This window comes from Paramormyrops kingsleyae, chromosome 7 (assembly GCF_048594095.1).
Source record: "Paramormyrops kingsleyae isolate MSU_618 chromosome 7, PKINGS_0.4, whole genome shotgun sequence".
NCBI classification, from domain to species: Eukaryota; Metazoa; Chordata; class Actinopteri; order Osteoglossiformes; family Mormyridae; genus Paramormyrops; species Paramormyrops kingsleyae.
The window spans coordinates 31,698,125-31,719,972 of record NC_132803.1 but is presented as its reverse complement, the minus strand read 5'-3'; the positions used below and the strand labels follow the sequence as shown (position 1 = coordinate 31,719,972).

Here is a 21,848-nt window from a genome sequence, read left to right as displayed (position 1 = left end):
TATTTACAACAGGCGCTGCAGAATGAACTGTTGTAACTATTTTAAATCCAAAGAGCTCGGGACCCATCCTTAAACCAATGGAACAGCTATGTGCAGCCGAACCGGTTCAGTCTAGACTTCTTAAGGATTATAATTTGATAAAAGCAGAAAAAAAAACCCAGCTACTAAGGAGGAGCAGTTAATGTGCCGGACTGACTGACATCTGCCCAACGACACTATGGGGAACAGGAACACTGGCACAAGAGAACGAAGAAAAAATAAACTGTATATCAAACATTGGCTTCCAGAAAGAACTGTCAGAACAACCTTGCTGGGGAAATTATAGCATCAGGGACAAACCAGACAGCCACACTCATTTCACGGGAGTGACCCTCATGGGAATCGTGTACGTGGAGCGGGGAACAAACCCAGCTATCGATATAAACAATACCAGAGCCAGACGATGACCTAGGTATTAAATGAGAATTAAGGAAGACTGACCAGGTCTGGGACAGATGCGATCATCTTGTCCAAACTTGGGCTAAATGCATGCTCCACAAAATCCCAGAAATGATTTAGTCCACAACACAATAACCCCTTTGCAGAAACCTATTAAATTGTTAATGCAAACTGCAACCGGAAGCATTAAGCAGAACAGCGTGACTATCAACACGGGGGGGGGGGGGCGATTTACATGCGAGGCTGGGGCAAGGGGGCTGGAGCAAACAGAAATCTACTACAGGATGGGGGGAGAGAGAGCCGGCCAGCGCATGAGCGCCTTGGTCACGGGTATCAGATAACAGACCAGGAAGACGGAAACTGTTGACTGACACCGTGGCGACGTGGGGAGATGGCGAGAAGGTGGGGGGGGGGGGTGCCAAGTAGGGAAGCGGCATCAGCAACGCGTAACCCGACATTTCTGTTCAGAGCCTCACAGACCTGTGTTATGGTTCTCTAAGGAACCCATGATTTTAGAGATGCCCGTGTGATGCACCCATTTACTGCCACAAAGAAAACTATTCCCTGTCATTTCATTTCTGTGTGAAGATCAGAAGACCATGAAGAAGAAGTGTGCTGCCCATGTGCATCTGAGACATCCTAACCAGCAGCGCTGCTGGTTTATCTGTCTTACCAGCTTCCAAAATGACATTTAGCAGGCACAGAGGGGAGAAGACAGTGAACTTGTGAACCAGACTGGATGTCAAACAAACGCTTTTGCTTGCGCAACTGCCAGATGCAGGGCATTAAAAATGCAAAGCCCACGAGTGCATGCGTGACTGTGCGTGTGTTTGGGGAGGGGGGGGTGGGGCATGACTTGAGCTTGATGTTTAGGTCGTCATTCTGCCTCCAGCATCAATACAAAGATCAAGGTATTTGGGTGGCTGCAGCATTTTTTATTCTCTCCAAAACTGTCCGTGGAGGATTTTAAGAGAAGTATTTAATGGGGACCTTACCGTATCTGTGAAGGTCTCTTCATGAGGAGGTATGAGTCATACATTAATTACTTTCTAAATGGCCCCATCCTTACCTGCTTGATTCGATCGGCCGAAATCTGTGGCGGTCGACCCGAATGGGTTTCTGTTAGCCGCGTCCTCGCTCGGCTTGCCCCCGAGGCCGCTGAAGAAGCCCCCGGACCCTGCAGTCGTCCCGGCGGCGCTGTTGGCTCCAGGCCCAAAAAGGCCACCTCCGGACGTGGCCGACTGACACGCACAGGATACACAGACAGGCAGAGAGAGAGAGAGAGAGAGAGAAAAAACACATGACGGTGGGCAGAGGTCCTACTTCAAAATAAATGCCTGAACTGAAGCTGAAGGGACCAAACTGCACCAGACACATCCAATAATCGAAAGAGCAATAAACCAATAAGGTGCTAGAAGGGAAAAGAAAATAAAGGTCACATCTTCTTGAAGTCTCTAATGCTATACAGAGCTGCCAAAGCAGTCGGACGGTGCCAAGACCAGCATCAACAAGAGATGACAAAGACGCAGTTTTCACACAGCGCAGGCGCAAAAACACAGTCACAAGGAAGACTGCCTGTGAATCTGTGACAGCTTCACCTTCTCAGCAGACTTAATGTGCTGGGACAGAGATCAGCACTACGCCCCGGACGCAGGACAGAGATCAGCACTACGCCCCGGATGCAGGACAGAGATCAGCACTACGCCCCGGATGCAGGACAGAGATCAGCACTACGCCCCGGACGCAGGACAGAGATCAGCACTACGCCCCGGACGCAGGACAGAGATCAGCACTACGCCCCGGACGCAGGACAGAGATCAGCACTACGCCCCGGACGCAGGACAGAGATCAGCACTACGCCCCGGATGCAGGACAGAGATCAGCACTACGCCCCGGATGCAGGACAGAGATCAGCACTACGCCCCGGATGCAGGACACACAGTGCTTTGAACAGATTGTCGTCGGGGGAAGGTGGGGGAGATTTAAATTTTGTGTCTTCGGAAGGATTCTGTAGTGGTGTGGGGTGCCAGCCCGTCCGACAAGGGGACAGCTGGGGGGGGGGCTGGGAGCGGGGGGCTCACCTGTCCGAAGACGCTGCCGCCGCTGGTTTGCTGGCCGAACAAAGGCGTGGAGGTGCTGCCAAATGCTGTGGGGGGAAAACCAAATATAGCTAAGGATCACAACACAGACCTAATCAAAAGGGCAAGATTCTCTAACGGTTATATACATTCAGATCTGATGACATGCTTCCCTCCTGCCCCCCCCCCCCCCCCCCACCATGTGAAACCACCTGAAAGTGATACCGTAGAATCAGAGAAGTAGGACCCCCCCACCCCCCCAGCTGCTCGGCACAGATACTGCAATCAGTGCCCTGAAATGACGATCACGCCGTAAATAAAAGATTGTAGAGAAGCTGAAGGGAGACTGATGTTGAGCACTAGGACTGCACAAAAAAAGAAACAAAGAAAGTGAATCACAATTCTTTTGTTTAGAATTGAGATCATGATTCTCTGTAACGATTTTATTTCTTAAACTGCGCAAGGAAACACAACATAACATGACTGTGCCAAACATATGACTGATCCAGGACCGGCATATCTACTTCTAACTGGAAGGAAACGCTAAATTCAATTAGGGTAACCAAAACAGCCGTACCAAACGTGCCGGTGGGGTCATTTTGGTACTTTCTTTGTCGAACGGTTATGCAAATAGCCTGCCTATAAAACGTAATACAACCACAGTCTTTCAAACATTTGTGAATTCTGAAAACAATGATAAACGAGGTTAATAACAATAAATGATAATAATAATGGATGCAAAGACCCAAGAGATCCCAGCTCATACAAAAGCAGCAGAGCTGAACTTTCACCTGATTTCTAAACATACACTACAGTCTCGAAAAGAAATTATTAAAATTGCAAAACTATTTCCCCCCTATGAGACTGCAAATGTTTTAGCGAAACCAAATCCCTGCACTATAATGTCTGTATACAGAATTAAACTTAAGAAAAAGTCTGATCTTAATCAAGCTGACAGGCGAAGCAAGAACTGCACATGCACAAGATGGTACCTGGTGAGGTGGGAAAGCGCCTTTTAAAGAGAATGCAGAATTATGGAACGCTTGAGACTCTGGGGAAAAGCAGAAGCCCTTGTTTTGATCCAGCTGATGTAATACAATGCAGAAGAACCATTGAAATTCAGAAAGGAGATCGCAAAGAGATATGAATCAAGATCACAATTTTTTTTATGATTTGTTGAGCAGCCATACTGAGAACTCACTTAAAGGTATCAGGATCCGAGAGGACAGACTAACACCGTCCCACCTCCCATCCCACAAACAAATGCCTCCCCCCTCCCTCGGAACTGTCACAAACAATTATGATGATCTCCACCTCTCATTTCACCAACAAATTTTTATTTGCAAATAAAAAGTCAGCTTCTGAGGGTGAAACACTGCAGCTTGTAATTCATATTGATTCTTTTGCTGCCCTTCTCTGTGTTAACTGACCCCATGAAAAATATGTTCTTATAAAGGCAGACTAGGAACCTCAAGCCTCCTCGGTCCAGCTAGGGCAGGGGTCTCCAACTCCGGTCCTAGAGAGCTACTATCCAGTAGGTTTTCTGTCCCACTTGGCTTCTGATGAGCCACACCTGCTCCTGGTATTTACCTGAGAACAGGTGCGGCTCATCAGAAGCCGGGTATGATAGAAAACCTACTGGACGGTAGCTCTCCAGGACCGGAGTTGGAGACCCCTGAGCTAAGGAGCCTGCATCTCAAAGCAGGACTTCTTTGCTTAGCCGGACTAGTCAGATTTAAGGCACCGCAGTTTAAACAGACTTTTCTCTTTGTTCGCTTACGTTAAGCCCAGACTAGATTAAATCCGACAAGTTATCCAACTAAGGAAGAAATCCTGCTTCCTGATACAAGCCCCTGGCGATGCCCGAGGAGCCCGTTTCACACACACCCTGCATGACCTGAGGGCGGATTATTATTAAGTAAAACAACAAACAAACAAACATGGAGCACTTAAGCCTCAGATAATAAAGGCTAAACAATTAAAACATTTTACGGGCATAGACAATATTACACATGCCGCCCAGGAAGAGGCGCTTGCAGTTATCTGATGCTAATTTACATCTCACTCACAATCCTGCGGGATCTCGTACCCACCAGAGGTGCTCTTTAAAGCTGGGAAGTGCTCCTTCCTGATATGAAGCAATGGAGCTGGCAGACCTGAACTGATTAGCATTTATGTTGTGCCAGATACTAAACGAGCTCCAAGAAGGTGTACGCGAAAAGTAAAAAAAAAAAAAGGATGAGAGAAAAATCATATTTGGGATGTGACACAGCAAAAATGTATGGTAGCTGCCCAGGGACCACTGATAAACAGTCAACTTTGGAGGGAGACGGACACCCATTAAGGGGCTCAGTACCTCACACCTGTACCTGCAAGCGGACGTCGTCTCAGCACTCACAACTCGTTTGATACGGCCAGAGAGCGTCCTGAGGCGCCTGGCGTCACACGGTGCTGACAGCCCCATTAACCGCAAGCAGCCCAGACAGTAACTTTTCACTTTAACCTAAACCACTATTTTTATAGACTCAAAAAAAGAGAGAGTGGGGAAAACACACATTTGTAATGGCAGACTGTCACTCAGGATTCCTTACTCGTCCATATGGACGAAGCGGAAGCAGTCATCCGGCAGCCAGTTACCAGAATGATCAAAGGACAGCTACAACAGAGGGCGAGTTTAAAGTAAATTTGTGTAACAAGTGACAGGTTAATTTGGTTCTTCTCTTTCTATAATTCCTCCCTGTCAGTCAGCCGGCGTGTTGGGTAAGTTTTATTTTAACATAACTGTTTTCCATCCATGTCGCGCATGAGCGCGCTGCACAGATTTTGCTTTGCGGTGCGATTAGAAAGATCACACAATTCAAATAAATCACACAAGATACAAAACGTAGAGAAATGCAGTGTTAATGCTAAACAAGGGTGTTGGTTGCAGCCAGATAAGACGTATAAAGTGAATTATGTTCTCTCGTCGCCTGAAGTCTTTGGATCAAACTGTTATTTTGGCCTGGAGGACAAACACCCTCCATTAACATTAAGACTCCACACTCTGGACAAAAGTCTGCTGCCGGCCAGTCCCCACCCAGAGCACAGCCAGCCTTAATGTGCCATGATCAGTGTGACACCAGAGCGATACCACGGCAAGCACTGACAGATGAGCACTTCACCCGGCTCCCAGGGGAGATCTCCGAAGCCTCTTCCATCAAGATGGGGTCTAACCTCACATATAAACCGAGATCCACACCCATAACGCTCCCATACTGCGAGTTTTCTTTTTACAATAAAATATTTACAAAAAAAGCAATCACGTTTAACTGTGGTATTGTTGACAGAAACTTTGAATGCATTTAATTTTTACTTCGTCGTCTGTCGGTTAAGAAAAATCATGCCGTAAATGAATCGGACGTCGAATTACGGGAAAAATTCACCCTGCTTAGGTTACGAGCAAGTCTGAAACAAGACACAATTCTCTGTGTTCATTCTTCAGCAACAAATGCTTTTTGTATGTGCTATAGCGAACATTTTGATGTATGATTATTACGCAGATATCGCAGTACAATCACCCATTTTCCTTTGTCTATTAATTTAAACAACCTTTAGGACTGCTGTCGTTAAATTCAGTAATAAACAAGTGCATGTATTAAAGAAAAATGCTGTGATAATTACTCAGTCTGGGTCTCCAGTATTAAACATATACCATAAATTAGCTATAAATTTACTTCAATTAATGTATTTAAATAAGTCACTAAGGGGGCTATGAACAAGTTTGTTATCCATTGTCATTAACATTTAAAATGTGATTTAGACCAAAAAAAAAAGAATTTCTGATTAGGGTGACTGCAGATCATTTCACCTGGAAGGACTATGCTCTTCACAGATGATCAAACATAAATGAAATGCATACTTAGTGCAGTGATAAACAGTTAATGCTGTTATTTCATACCGAAAATGTTCTTTGGCATTTTAAAATCGAATTACTTAGCATTAGTGTGATTTTGTTTCCCCAAGTTGGGAATCAGGGGTGAAGGAAAGAGCCAGCACATTTATCTGCACAGGTGGACCAGGCCCTGCCCATGTGTCAGGGTGGTACCAAACCCAGAAATTAGGCTGTGTGGGCAGTGGTCAGAATTAGCTCCGAAACTGGACACTGGCCATTAGTGCAGTGGCACGCAGGACTGCAGTGCTTTGCTGCGGCCCTCTCACATGGCAGCCACGTCGGATCAGCTGCTTTTGGTGGCAGCCGGGCAGATGGCCGGTCTCCAGGGAGGGGAATGCCGGGAATGAGCCACACCCTTCTCTCCGGCACCCTGACGGTCAACCCCATGACCTCTGAATGGGCGACAGAGCTCACACATACTCCAGCATGGGATTTGGGCTAGCCAAAACCAGGAACTCTCCTGAAGGATGGCTCTACATGGCCATCCTTCTCATATATGAAGACTACAGTGCCTCTTTAGTGATATTACACCATCAATCAAATAGTCCCTTATGACACAAGGTTGCTTCAATCCGTCAAATGTTATCAGCCCAAAAACAATACAAGAACAATCATTTATTTACAGTACAGGAACAAAACTAGACAAGTCTGAAAGATGGGGATGTCAAAGTCCCAGACAAACCTCAATGCTGCTGATGAGGGCATTTCCCATCATTCAATTAGATGGGCACAAATGCTTTTCCTAATGGAGACGTTTCTATGAAGCCTGAGCTCCCTATACCCTTTGGAGACTGTGAAAAGGGGCACCCCCCCCCCCACCACCCTCAGAAAGGATGCCGAATGTGCTGGAAATTTTGGGCAATAACTGAAAGAACAAACTGAACAGAACAAACTTATGGCTGATTACAAGGATCCTACCAGCCTACAGTTGTGTGGTGCTGCTTAACTGTAAACCTCAGCAGTCGAACCAGGAAAAACAATCGAGCGTGCTAGTATCCCGACAACAGACCATAACCACAAACACTTAAAACCACATTCTAAATGCATTTAAATATTTTAAATATAATAAAGAAACCACTACCGGTTGTGGCTCTCCAACCCCCCCCCCCCCGGGAAAAAGGTGAGCACTAATGAAATACATGCTTTATTAGTCACAAGCCAGCGTGCTGAAGCATTCTGGGCAGAAAGTGAGCAGCCATGCGGCATAAGAGAGGAGACACCTGTGAATCAAACTGCCGGGGGGGGGGGGGGGGCAGATCCGGGTTCAGCTGTGCCACTAATCACCAGTCTCCCTTTCCAAATGAAAGCTGACCACAGCAGAGTTGTAACCGTGCAGAGAGCCGCCTGTGATACTTCAGAGGAGTGCGATGGTGACTAAGGGGAGCGCATCACGGCAAACAGAACGGGCACTACGCGGTCGGCGGGGATCTCCGAGCGGCGGGGCACAGAAAACGCATCTGAATCCGGCTTCCTAAGAGAACTTCCCGATTTCACAGCGATTTTCAGACTTCACCGCAGAGCTTGCAGACGGATTTCCTACCAACGCTAGCCACAGTGCAATTAAGGACTCCTAAAAGCACTCTGAAAAATCCAAAAAAGTCTAAATTATTAAAGAGTTCAAGAATTTTCCCTTTTTTGAAGAAAAAAAAACTACAGCTTGTTTTGAGGAAGACATTTTCCCAAACCAGTGGCAGAAGCCAGCATGGCAAAGACATACATATGCGCTGACTTACCGGAAGGCTGTCCGAAGCCAAACCCTGTGGAGGAGGTGGTCGTCGGGGCGCTGCTGCCGAAGACGGATCCCTGGCCGAACCCGGAGCTCTGCTGTCCAAAGGCGGGCGCCGCGCTCTGTCCGAACAGGCCGGTGCCGCCAGGCGCGCTGCTGTTACTGGCACTTATCTGCCCAAAGGAGAAGGAGCTCGCACCTCCGGAGCCGGACGATCCAAAGAGACCACCTCCGCTGTTGGAGGCCGGAGCGGCAGCAGCCGTCTGCCCAAAGCCGGGACTCGACCCAAAGGCCGGCTGGCCGAACCCGAAACCACCGGAGGAGCCGGTGGCAGGCTGACCGAACCCGGCCACCTGCCCGAACACGGGCTTCCCAAAGCCAGAGGTCCCGACACCGAATCCACTAGATCCGAAGCCACTGGAGGTGGTGGTGGTGGTAGTGGTGGTGGTGGTGCTGACCGAGCTCGCCGGCTGCCCAAACACAGAGGTGGTGGTGGGGAGAGCGCCGGCTGTGGTGGAGCCCAGACTGGGAGCCGGGGTCGTGTCCGGCGCCGCCGTGGAAACGACAGGGGTGAGAGCACCGACGCCTGGGGTGGTGGAATTGGTGCTGACCACTGGCTGGGCGAAGATGGAGCCCGGTTTCTCAGACACAAGAGCCTGGCTAAACACCCCCTGCTGGGCGGGAGCCGAGACTGGTGCCGCGGTGACTGGTGCCGCGGTGACTGGTGCCGCGGTGACTGGTGCCGCGGTGACTGGTGCCGCGGTGACTGGTGCCGCGGTGACTGGTGCCGCGGTGACTGGTGCCGCGGTGACTGGGCTTTCTGTGGCCTTGACACTCTCGGCTGCTGGGGTCTGGGCTGCCTGAGGGGGTGCGACAAGAGGCGTGGGATTCTGGGCAGCTGCGGGCACAGGCGAGGGAGCCGGGGACGGGGGAGTTAAGGGCTTTTCCGGCACGGCGGCAGGGATGGCGGTTTCCGCGGCGACAGCTTGGGTGGAAAATGACTGCGTGGCGCCGACATCCCCAAAAGGTGAGGCGACAGAGCTGTCCAGTGTGGTCACTGCGGGTTTCGGGATCTCCGCAACTGCAGGGGTCTCAGAAATGGTCACAGGGGGTTTGGTGCCAGGGGCATCCATGGCTGCAGGGGGCGCTAGAGGGGCTGCGAGGAGGTCTGCGAACGAGGTGGGGGAGGAAGCCGGGGCCAGCGCTTCAGGCTGCGTCACAGAGAAGGCGGACTTGGCGGCAGCAGGGGGGACTGGTTCAGGTGGTTTGAAAACCCCCCCGGAAGGAGCTGCCGTAGTTACCGTGTCGCCCTCAAATATGGTCGTGACAGTCTTAGGCAGGTCCCCTGATGCAAGTTCTTCTGCAGAGCCAGCTGGCTCCGCCGGTTTACCCAATCGGAAGTTGCCCCCAAAGCTGAAGTCAGACGCGGACGTCCCAGGTGCCCCTTCGGTCGGACCGAATGAGAAGGACGTGGGGGCGGCGGGTTTGGGGGCTTCCCTGGGCTCATCGTCCCCCTGCCCCACCCGGAGCCCCGAGAAACTGCCCAGAGTCTCCCCAGCCGAGCCAGACTTGGGCATCTGAGGCTCCGTCTTCAAGGTGGCCGAGGCAGATGCCGCCTTAGCAGGCTCCCCGGAGCCACCGGCCAAAATGGCGGGAGACCCAGTGGACGCGGGAACGGGGGAAGTGGACTTGGGGACGAGACTGAACGGAGCCTCCGGAGCAAATACCAACTTACTCCCACTGCCAGGAGCGAAGGAGAACTTGTTTGATGGATTCACATCCTTTCCTGTCAAATAAAAAACAAGCCCGTTTATCCATCATTCCATAACCTTAAGGTCTTAACCCAATGAAGAGCAGCTTTCACATCAGTACAGACATACTGTACCTAGAGGCGCTCCAGTTCCATGTGATGTCAGTGTTGTGGTACTTAATGGCGAGAAATTAAATCCACCAGCAGGCCTGTATATTAAACAAAATATGCAAAAAAGACTCAATTAACTTAAAATATCTTCTACCAAATTGTCCTCCAAATCTTAAATACAAGACATGGAAAAAGATCTATGCCAGGGGTCTCCAACTCTGGTCCTGGAGAGCTACCGTCCAGTAGGTTTTCTATCCTACCCGGCTTCTGATGAGCCACACCTGTTCTCAGGTAAATACCAGGAGCAGGTGCGGCTCATCAGAAGCAAAGTAGGACAGGAAACCTACTGGGTAGTAGCTCTCCAGGACCGGAGTTGGAGACCCCTGATCTATGCATTTCTGAAGAGAATCTCCACGTGCCAATGTGAACCATCACAGAGGGCACGACCAACAGTACATACATGGCAGAGAAAGTGAAGACCTTGCCCGTCTGCTCAGCACCGGGATTGAGGGCGGAGACGGTGGCTGGGGTGGAAGTAGATGCAGGAGATGGAGGGGCTTCCGGTTTTGGGGGTCCACCTGACAGACGGGATGAGAAGGCGGGGGGCTGCGTGAATGAGACTCCATGGTATACATGCCATAGCTGGACATTCTTTACTGTGGCTAATTCTGGTCAAATGCTACTGAAAGGAAAAGCGAACAGGAAACTTTGGCTCTACAAACCGATTTCAGTGCTCATAACCGCTTGCAGAGTTGACCATTGCACACCAGTAGACCCGAACACTATCACCATCCAGACTTCAATGGTTGCACAATGTAGCGGCTTGCCACTAGTTTTTCCAGTTAATAAGCCATGTTGTTGTTAGAGCCCCAATTCCAGCCAAACTTACCAAAGACAAAGATGGGCTGAGAACTGGATGAACTCTCCCCTGCTGAGCCAGACACTTTCACACCAGGGGCGGAATTCTAAGAACAATCAAAAAAAAAAAAAAAAGATATAGGCAAATGAGTAATTTGGAATTATGAGGACAGTTTGACAGGCTATGATCAACCACACAGATTACGCTGTAATGAGGAACGGGGCAGAGAACATGAGGGTGCGGCACTGCTGGGAGATGAAGCTGCAGGACGGGGCAAACCAGCTCCTACCCGTTTGGCCTGATTCGTGGCTGTAGCCGCCAGCATCTGCTGAACCACCTGGGCAGCGGACGCCGGGACGGAGGCGCTGATGGGGAGAGAGAGAGCAGAGTTTCATCAAGGTTGGAGTGCGTGGCACTGCATGACTGTAGGGGGCGCCCAGGACACAAATACACACACACGCACATTTGTATTCATATCATTGTGGGGACCCATCCATTCATTTCTATGGGCATAGCCCAAATCCCAACAATGACAACCTCAACCCCTACCCAAAGTAACCAAACAAAATACAAGATGGTCCCCGCAATGTAAAAAAACAAAAAAACAGGTTTTGTCACATTGTGGGGACATTTGGTTCCCATCACACACAATCACCACAGGAAAAAGAAAGCCCCTTAGCACAGAAATCCATACGTGGTAATACTGTAGTAGTTGAGGGTACTGCTCTGAGTATCGCCGGCATTATTCATTATTGTTGTGCTTCCACTTATGGACACTAGAGGTCCCTCTAAGATGCCCTGGCCCCCTACGCAGCATGAAAGCAGCACACTAAACCAGCACAGGAGGTGCAGACGCTGAACCGAAACAGGGCCGTGACCGTGCTTGTTAACAGCTCTTAACGGGCTGAGCCGCCCCAGGGGGCCCCCAATAAATATTTCCATTTAAAAGATAAGTCCTTACATTTAAGGCAGCACTATGAAGGTTATTTAACACTTTTTGAATGAAAACCGCTCCCTCCCTGGGCGGGGCCCAGATATCTGTGTGGACTCTAATTGGACTCCGGTAGTAAAGAACGGAACACTGAAATTCGCGCAGTTCTAAGTGCGTCGTTCATGCGGCTTGGGGAGCCTCATCTGAGGAAGGGTTTGTCAGGCAATAGGAGCCAGAAGGCCGGCAATCCTCACCAGGGAGGGGCGAAGGGCGGAAACCGAAGGGGTGTGTGCAGTCGCCTCATTGCATGGCAGGCGTGGGGGGGGGGTTAGGCCAAGGCTGGCGAGCAGGACAGAGTAGCAAACAGAGGTTCCAGCTGCTGCCTACTGTCAGGTTCACAATCAGCAGCATCCCTCCCCGGAAATCACCGTCACCCAACGTAATATCAGGGCACACCCACAAGCTCCAGAACAACAGATATGCGGGTCATTTTAAAAACAGCGCCCCCACCCCGAGCCTGACTGCGCTATTGAAACCTGCATAGGGGTGGTATAATGAAGGGTTAAGCTCTGCAATGGCCGCGTCTGGATTCAGGGGCTGCTTCCATCCAACGGGTGGCCACGTTTTTCTAGACTGCGTTTGAAGGAGCCTTCGAAATGGGACAGTCACATTCAGACATCAAATGAAGCCTTAGAAGGATGCAGCCCTTGAATTCGAATACAGCCAATATATGCAGAAGCAGGGAGCCCCCCCCCCCTGCCAGCTGGCTACTGCAGCAGCCTTGAGGTGCAACCCATTTCATTCCAGGCTGGTATCAGAGATCAATGGCCTGACAGGATATGGAAGACCAGGCTAGTGAAGGGATTGGGGGTGAAATCACACCCTCCTTCACCACCTCAAAAACCAGATATTCTGCCCTCTTCCTACTGCAAAGCTCCAGTTAAAGTAGTATTAATTCTCTCTGCATAACAACTTGCCCAGCTCAGTGTGAGAGTGTCACAGACCATGCAAGTGAAGACGTGTTAATTACATACTTTGACAGGGTCACCACATCGCAGGCAGGAGGCTCGTGTGACAGCCAGCAGCAAGCCGGGCACCACCGCCGAGTTTGGGGCCCCAAACACGCCAGGCAACTTCTGGGGATCCCATACGGCTAATGCTAACGGTGAACGCCCAGATGCCCACAGCAGGACGACACAACTGTGCTCACCTATAGAGGAACCTCAAAGTCGACCTGAACAAATCCAAGAAATGTGATTACAGTCCTCGCACAGGGACTCTGGCCCATAAAACCGTCCAAGACCTCACTGAGGAGTCTTACGGCCGGGTCTCCAACAGCCAGCCAGCTAACTACCCAGCTGCTTGCCTCTACAAGACCTTGACAATCTGCCACAGTTACAATGGCACAGGTGGAGAGCACAGATGTTAAACCACAAATGAAAAGGAAGAGTATTTCCCAGGAAGCCAGGGCTGAGAAAAACACAAGGGGCTGGTCTTTGTTAATCATGCAAGATTTATAAAGTTTCACTTCCTTGGGACAATGTCATCAAGTAAATTATACCTGGAAATCTCCATTAATTTTCATAGCACACAGAACATTATTTGATGATGACTGCTGCCACGTGCCTGTAACTAGACAAACATGTTAACGGATTAATCAAATTTAACAATGACTTCCTTTTAATACCGGTAGATTTGCACAGTGCACATGCCCAGTGTTTAGAGGTTTAGCTAGACCCAGTATCAGAGTCTTTTTTCTTTACATTTTTTTTTTTTTGCTTACAAGTCTCAAAAGCTTCCATTTTTTTCCAACCTGTTTGTCTAGTTCAGCAGCTATGAGCTAAATTAAAGCCATTAACTGCACAGCCTAGGTGGTGGTGGAGGTCTCTCCTCCCTCTCTCTCTCTCTCTCTCTCCTCCCTCTCACATACACTTATTGTTTAAGGCTACAGTCAGCATGGTCATGGGAGTGGGTGTGGCACGTTTAAAACGAAAACAAAGTGCACTGTCATCCAAAGAGGGCATGAGAACCAAACACTGCTGTGTAAAGCATCCTCTGATAGTCATGACGACTGCCAATAGCTTGGTGTGGAGGCACTCGATGATCAGAGGCGGCCAGGAGGGATCAGATAAAAATGGCACATTGGATAAAGCCCAGTCGAAACGCCATTTGTGTCAAAAAAAATGACAGCCCCCACACACAGGGTGCACCTGAAACCACATACCTACACAGTATGTACTGAATTTTGTTAGAAACATACTATTTAGATGGTAATGCAGTACATACTATATGTAGGCCGACCGATATATCGGGCCGATATTTAGCATTTTTTAATGTATCGGCATCGGCCGATATCCGAGTGCACTACACCGATTTACAGACAGGCACGTCTGCAGGCAGCCCAGTGTTATTGTTGCTGCGGAACACGTAACCCATGCTGCCTTGTGCAGGACCCCAGCCACAAGTTTTGGAAGAGTCCTGGAAGAAAACGGTAAGGCTTAAATTCTGATCTTTCAATGACCTGTTTATTTAACTGGTTTGCTATGAAATGTTGCTTTAAAAGAAAACGCGAGCGCTTTTGAAGGAGAACGCGAATTACGCTGTCGGGAACTGGCGTAATGATAATGAGCCTTCAACCTACTGTAGCTTACAGGTAATATTAAGGATCATTGATTCTGTTAGTTTTGTGCACTTGTTGGTGGGCTCAGACGTTTTTTTTTAATCGTTAAAATTTTTTAATTATTACCATATAAGCCCGATGTTATCGGTTCTGTTTTTTTTGTGTCGGAGAGTTTCACTCTGTGTGTGTGGGGCGGAGCAGGCAGCTCTCAAACACTGCAGCGTGTGTGAATGCCTCGTTACTCTGCCCCGATCACAGACAGCGCCGTCCTCGGAGACACAGAGCTGCTAAGAACAATGCATAGCGGAGAAAACTGTTTGTTCGAAAGCGTGGTCACCATTCACCTGAGCTGATGCTGACAATGGTCCTTCTGTGCAACTTTTTTTTGCATTTCAGAGCGGAGATTTGAACAATTTGTCAGAAGTCTAGATAAAAAGTGCACGACTTTGCGCAGTTAGTTTCCTCATTAAACACATCTATCCTATATGGGCTCATACGTCGACAACGTCACAATCACTAGGGGCTTATGTTGTCCTTGCATACAAGGCTGTGTAATACGACAAAGTTATTTTATTTTATTTTCTGCACTCGCTAGGTTCTGATTGTGAATTTGGCTTGTAAGCTCTCTGTCTGCTAACATAAACATATTAGTGAAAGGTTTTGGGCCTTGTGCACTACTCATCATACCATGACGCACGTAGTGTTTTTTTTTCTTTTAAAATGTATTACAGTGTAATTGTTTTAATGTGCATGGAATACTGGAATTGTAGAATGAATTGAAGATGAAGGAACTATAATAAAAATGCTAACCTTGCATTTTTTATTCTGTTTTAGTAATTGCTGTCTGATGGTTGAACAAAAATCTAATCCTGTATGGCAGCATTTCACCAGTCCAACACCACAAAAAGCCAGGTGTGATATCTGCAGCAGGCTGGTGAGCCTGGGAGCTGAAGAAGGAGTTTGCTGCTAAAGACATTCTGATGCTGCTATTTTTATTGTTTATAAGTTTAGGTTGTTTACAACATGTATTGTGTTTTTGTTATTTAAGTTTATATTTAAACTTACAGTCAGTATTCAATAAATGCTAAGTTGAGAAATTTTGTGTATCGTTTGTTATTATTAGTGTGATATTTTATCATGCAAATAGAGGGGAAAACGTCCAATTTTCGGCCAAAAAATATCACCAGCATATATCGGCCATCGGCTGACCCTGACTCCTAAATATCGGCAGCATATATCGGCCATCGGCTGACCCTGACTCCTAAATATCGGCAGCATATATCGGCCATCGGCTGACCCTGACTCCTAAATATCGGCAGCATATATCGGCCATCGACTGACCCTGACTCCTAAATATCGGCAGCATATATCGGCCATCGGCTGACCCTGACTCCTAAATATCGGCAGCATATATCGGCCATCGGCTGACCCTGACTCCTAAATATCGGCAGCATATATCGGCCATCGGCTGACCCTGACTCCTAAATATCGGCAGCATATATCGGCCATCGGCTGACCCTGACTCCTAAATATCGGCAGCATATATCGGCCATCGGCTGACCCTGACTCCTAAATATCGGCAGCATATATCGGCCATCGGCTGACCCTGACTCCTAAATATCGGCAGCATATATCGGCCATCGGCTGACCCTGACTCCTAAATATCGGCAGCATATATCGGCCATCGGCTGACCCTGACTCCTAAATATCGGCAGCATATATCGGCCATCGGCTGACCCTGACTCCTAAATATCGGCAGCATATATCGGCCATCGGCTGACCCTGACTCCTAAATATCGGCAGCATATATCGGCCATCGGCTGACCCTGACTCCTAAATATCGGCAGCATATATCGGCCATCGGCTGACCCTGACTCCTAAATATCGGCAGCATATATCGGCCATCGGCTGACCCTGACTCCTAAATATCGGCAGCATATATCGGCCATCGGCTGACCCTGACTCCTAAATATCGGCAGCATATATCGGCCATCGACTGACCCTGACTCCTAAATATCGGCAGCATATATCGGCCATCGGCTGACCCTGACTCCTAAATATCGGCAGCATATATCGGCCATCGGCTGACCCTGACTCCTAAATATCGGCAGCATATATCGGCCATCGGCTGACCCTGACTCCTAAATATCGGCATCAGCTATTGACGAACCCATATGGGTCGACCTGTAATAAGTGTACATGGAAACGGCATGCATGCCCTCGGACAAACTGAGCTCGCCATCTCACTGCCTGACCCAGATGTTTACCAATGACGCTTGACCTCCATGAAAGTTAAAAACTAATAAAAATGATTGATCTTGCGTGGGTTTGTTTTCTACTTTAATCTATACAGACATGAAGCTTCCTCCCTCCATCTTGAAAAAATTTTTAGAGCAGGGCAACATTCTTCACCGCTACAGTGGCCTTCTGGGATAGGGTAGTGTCCATCGTTTGCACACATCGCAATTTCACAAAATGTCATCCAGGTATCGCTCGCCTATTGTCTCATCCATACTGAGGATTCGAACGCACTGCTCATTTTGCATACTGTATTTCGACTGCTACATAGCACGCACGCACGCACACACACACGCACACACACACCCTTGTTTTGCACAACAGAAAATGGAGACATCAGGTTGTAGCACCAGTTCAGCTTGCCGCATCACCGACACACTCAGCGTGTTTACGGTCGGCTTCTCTGTCCGTTCCCGAATATCCAACTTCCACCAAAGCTCATCCACGGGCTGGAAATGACCCTGAGGGTACCTAGGTATACAGCAGACGCCCAACCCCCCACGAGTGGAACAATCAATATATGTTAATTCAAGTTTACAATGATGCCAGCAGCTACGGCCAGACAGAGGCAGGAAAAGTTCTCAGACTAGCAGCAGTGTGTTTGATACGCTTACGCCGATTGGGTGCTTAGATCCCCTTCAGAAGGCTGTGATAGGTCCTTAGGCCCTTAGAGACTATTCAGGGCTTCATCACTTGCCATTTTACTACACCATTATTTTTCCAACAGGAAAATGAACCACTATCAGGATGAGTCCTCTGCACCGTGAAATAAAGAGGAACGGCTCTGAAGACTTTACACGGGTAGCTTCCTAAATTGCCAAGACTGCACACCTTTTCACAGCAAGAAGAGTACATTGTGCAGGCAGGAGAACACAGACAAGTTGGCATAGTTAGGTTGCAATCAACTGGGATCTTCCACAACTGTCTTCACCTTCAGCAGCCGTAACTCATTGTTTTTCCTAGAAAACCATTAGCCGGTGTTGGGCTTCTCCAAGCGGCTACAGTGAACACAAAGGTGTTGTTATACATGGACGTGCTTCCGTGGAGCCGGGGGACACGAATATTTCTAGGAGAAGTGTCACCGGTTGCTCAGGTAACCATCCACCCATGAAAATGAAAGCAGGCCAAATATCTAAGTGATAGAAAGCTGCGCGAGGGGTGTTAATGATTTAGACGTGTCGGTGAAACGGGTGTGTTTTCCTTGCTATCGGCCACGGATTCGCAGAAACTGGAAGCCAGCCGAACTGCTGAAGCAGAACATGCTCGAGAGACATGCCACCTTAACACATATGCCATCTATATAAACACACGGATGACATCATTTACACTGTTTAAATATAAGCTACCAACATTCTCCATAATCCCTTAAACACATTTGACCGAACTCAAAAAAATTAACCCACCAACAAACAATCAACAAGCAAAATGCCACAGAACAGAGTCAGATGGGCTCAATGAATACAAGTGCAATGATTATACAGCAAGGTCGAGCCAGCTGAGCATAAGCAACACAAAACCTAGTTCAAAAAATGTTCAGCTGTACCCTCATGCAAATGCACACAATCTAATAAGAGACAAAAACAACTTGCCACTTACTATCATTTCCACATGGTCTGCATGGAGCCCTAAACAGACTATGCTACATTAGCTGTCATATCGCTGTGCTAAGTGGCTGTGGGACTTGGGTGGATGAAACATTTATCAAGCAAGGCAAGTACCTTAAAAACAGCAGCAAAACCAAACTGAAAGAACCCCTTGCCTTCTTGTCCCAATTCCTGACCAACAGAACCACATTGTCCCAGGTGTCTTGATTAGGGCCTCATGAACACAACAAGCAGTCTATTTTCAAGCTGCCTCCCATCAAATGGAGATAGTTATAGTTATAGATGGGGATTCCCCTCTGTTTAGGTCTGTCGTCATGACACGCAAAAGAATGTGTCCTCGTGCTGGGTCTCCAACAGCTACCAAAATGCAACACAGCACACTTTTTAAAAAGACAGACAGTGCGAGTATTACAAAGAGAGAAAACACAGTACAACAAAACCTGATGCAGACATCAATGTGGTTAAAGGCCAGAACAAAGAGGCTCAACTCCCTTGAGATACAAGTAAGTTTCCTCTGCTTCAGCCAAGCTAAAAAAAGGATGCATGGCAGGGCTGTCCCGCTCTGGTCCCCAAGGGGAAGGGCACGCTCTACATTCTGATTGGATGTCAGCTCTTAAAGGCATGAAGGTAGTCACACCATGCCAGACGCTAATTAAAAGGCACTGCTAACGTCTTGGTCACCCCTGGCCACAGAAGGCAACACACTGCCCCCCCCAGCAAACCCCCCCAAACCAGGACGAGCAGTATGGTTGCAATCGAGATCAACTGACCTGATGACTGTGGACACTGGCTCAGCCGGCCCTTTGTCCTTTAGCTCCTGGACATTCACCACCTGGGGCACCGTCTTCAAGGTGGACTCTGTTAGGGAGGTGGAAACTGTTCCTAGGGAAATTGGGGGGATGGGAGGCAAAAACACCTTCAGAGGAAGCTTTGAAATGTATTTGAAGCTACTCGAAATGTATAAAACACCAACACCAACAACTAGGGCTGCACGATATTGTCATATCACATTGCAATGTGAAGTATCCGCCAGTAATATTGCAATATGAAATTACCTGAAATAAGCAACAGCCAAATACAAAATTATCATCTACCAAGTGTCAAATAAGTCAGTGTTGCCGTGAGCTATGTCAGACACAAAGCAGGGCCGACAATTGCGATGTGACTATTGTGTACACAACGATATATTGTGCAGCCCAGCCAAAAAACCAAAGGGAATCAAATAAGGAATACGCAGGACTCCGGCAAAATAAATTACACAAGTTTTCAGCATGAAGTTAAATAGTAATGAGACACTAACCCCCCCTGGTGGCAGCACAGTGAACACACCATTGCCAAAATTTACACACATCCCAGCTAGCGCTGTAACCTACACGAATTCGACACATACCATTCAGTACTTCATTTTCCGTTTGGTATGCACAATGAAGCAAATTAATACAGCAACTGACACGGGTGAAACCTAAATTCACAAGTAGATGTTCAACACAGTAAACATTATGCTAATTAGGGCTATAAGTTCACTACAACTAATGCAGCTAACGTTAGTCGGTCAGTCGTAATCGGCAGTTTGGGAAGAGAGAGTACCTGATAAAACCATGTCTGTCTGTCGGCTCTGTTATTCCAAACTTGAATATTTTAGTTATTTTTTAATATATGTTTTTTCACACATTTGGTGCTTGTCACAGGATTGCCTGCCTTGCACCAGTTGCTAGAAAAGGCTCAGGACCCCGACGACCCAGAACAAGACAAGCGGGGGAAGAAAATGGATGAGTGGACACATTTAAATTTTACAATGTGCAAATAAGTATGTGCCTGTCTAATTAACAAACCCATCAACAAATGCTACTGGTTTACAACTGTTCCTAATTGTGTTTGTCTTTTTAACAATAAATTCAAAATAAGTTCTGCTTTCCCTGCTGCACCAAAAGTGCACCGAACCATGAACCTAAACCACGTTTTGTACCAAACTGTACATTTTGTGTGGCATTAAATCCCTAATCCCAACCTCATAAAAGAGAGCAACTGGCGCTGTGTAGGAGTTCCTAACGGCAACAGATGCATAACTTTGGCAAACTGACATATTGCACGCCTGGATATAACCTAAAACGGCCTCATTTGGAGAAAAACATCTTCTGTGAGGAAAAGGTACTAGAGCTGTAAATCAGGCTACAGATTCAAGGCACCTTTCATCCCCACGCAAAAGACCCATAGGGGTTCAGACCCATAGGAAGAATTGGATAAAAAAAGCAGTGATTAACCTTCTGTAGCTCATGCCGCTCAGTTCTTCCCCAGCAGGCTGGCATTGTGTGTGGTACATTAACTGATTAACTAACGGCGTGTGACTGTGACCGACCCGTCCCCTAGCTGGGCTGCCGCCTATTCCCATCATCAGCCATGCAATCTGTGCGCTCACACTGTTCAAAGCATCACGGAGAAGATGATACTCAAGTGCAGGACTATTTCAAAAGTGCAAAAGTTAACATCTGAATAACAGAAGATGATATAATAAACAAGCATGGCAGTGCGGATTGGCACGGGCATGCAGGGTAAACACAGGGCATGGTATAGGCTCAGGTTAGTAATGTCTGCTGGCAGAATGGTAGCCTGTTTGTTGCCTCACTGGCTGCACTCCCTGCGTAGATGCAAATGAGGATAACTGATATCACACTGAGCTGCGGCAAAGTGGCACACTGACCTGGTAGACGCAAAAAAAAAAATACAACTATGAGACTAAACTTGCACTACTTTTTTTTTTTTTTTTTTTTTTAAACTGGAGAAGAGAAACTACTGAGACTCCACAATATCACCTCCATGCAGATACCTGGTTTCTGATTGGCCATCTGCCTGCGCAGGGCGGCAGTTGCGGCCGCCTGCTGGGGGGGCACAGTGACGGGTGTGGTCTTCTCCGTGGGTGGGGCCCCGTGCTTCACCGTCTTGGTGGCAAATGCTGTGCTGTCTGCTCCGCCCAGATTAATCTTGTTGCCTAGAATGAGATGGGGGGGCCGGGATTGGGGACAGAAACTATTCACAAAGGGGCCTACTCTCACATCAAGCACTTAAGTCAAAAACCTGTGTAAGATGTGTGATTTTGAGTCAAAAAGTTGGATTTAATTAATACATAAAGCAGAAAAAGGGGGTTATGTCTTCAATAATTTTGGCAACAAGCAAAGCATGGAACATGGACACTTTAATTCACATTGTAAACCTAAATGAAATCAGCAGAAACTTCTATTCTGAAAATGAGAGTATGGTGGTATCCTGCTATGCCTATATTTGGTCATTCACACAATTATCACTGACAGCAAAAACAAAATGCGAAATTCAAACACTGTATTTTGTGCCGCGCAATCAATATTACCTTATTATGTATACTAAAATCATGTCATTTGTAACTAATGATTCCTGAAACAATTTCTGAAAGGGAAAATGCACTGCCATTGCAGTTTTAAGATCACGCAACACAAAACAAGATAATATTGAAAGATTTACAAACTATTAT

The 21,848-nt window shown here is 47.7% G+C and overlaps 1 protein-coding gene across 2 annotated transcripts in view; it reads right to left on the bottom strand.

Annotated features, from left to right (window-relative positions):
• The window catches only part of nup214 (nucleoporin 214), a 53,868-nt gene that overhangs the window by 12,901 nt on the left and 19,119 nt on the right, over positions 1–21,848 (bottom strand). For both annotated transcript variants that reach the window (XM_023818632.2, XM_023818633.2), the window contains exons 23-31: positions 21,171–21,332; positions 19,117–19,228; positions 11,183–11,258; positions 10,924–10,999; positions 10,495–10,612; positions 10,059–10,132; positions 8,181–9,959; positions 2,520–2,584; positions 1,508–1,679 (exon numbers count right to left, since the gene is read on the bottom strand). In XM_023818632.2, the coding sequence (XP_023674400.2) occupies positions 1,508–1,679; positions 2,520–2,584; positions 8,181–9,959; positions 10,059–10,132; positions 10,495–10,612; positions 10,924–10,999; positions 11,183–11,258; positions 19,117–19,228; positions 21,171–21,332 (2,634 nt within the window). The remainder of the gene's footprint in view (positions 1–1,507; positions 1,680–2,519; positions 2,585–8,180; positions 9,960–10,058; positions 10,133–10,494; positions 10,613–10,923; positions 11,000–11,182; positions 11,259–19,116; positions 19,229–21,170; positions 21,333–21,848) is intronic.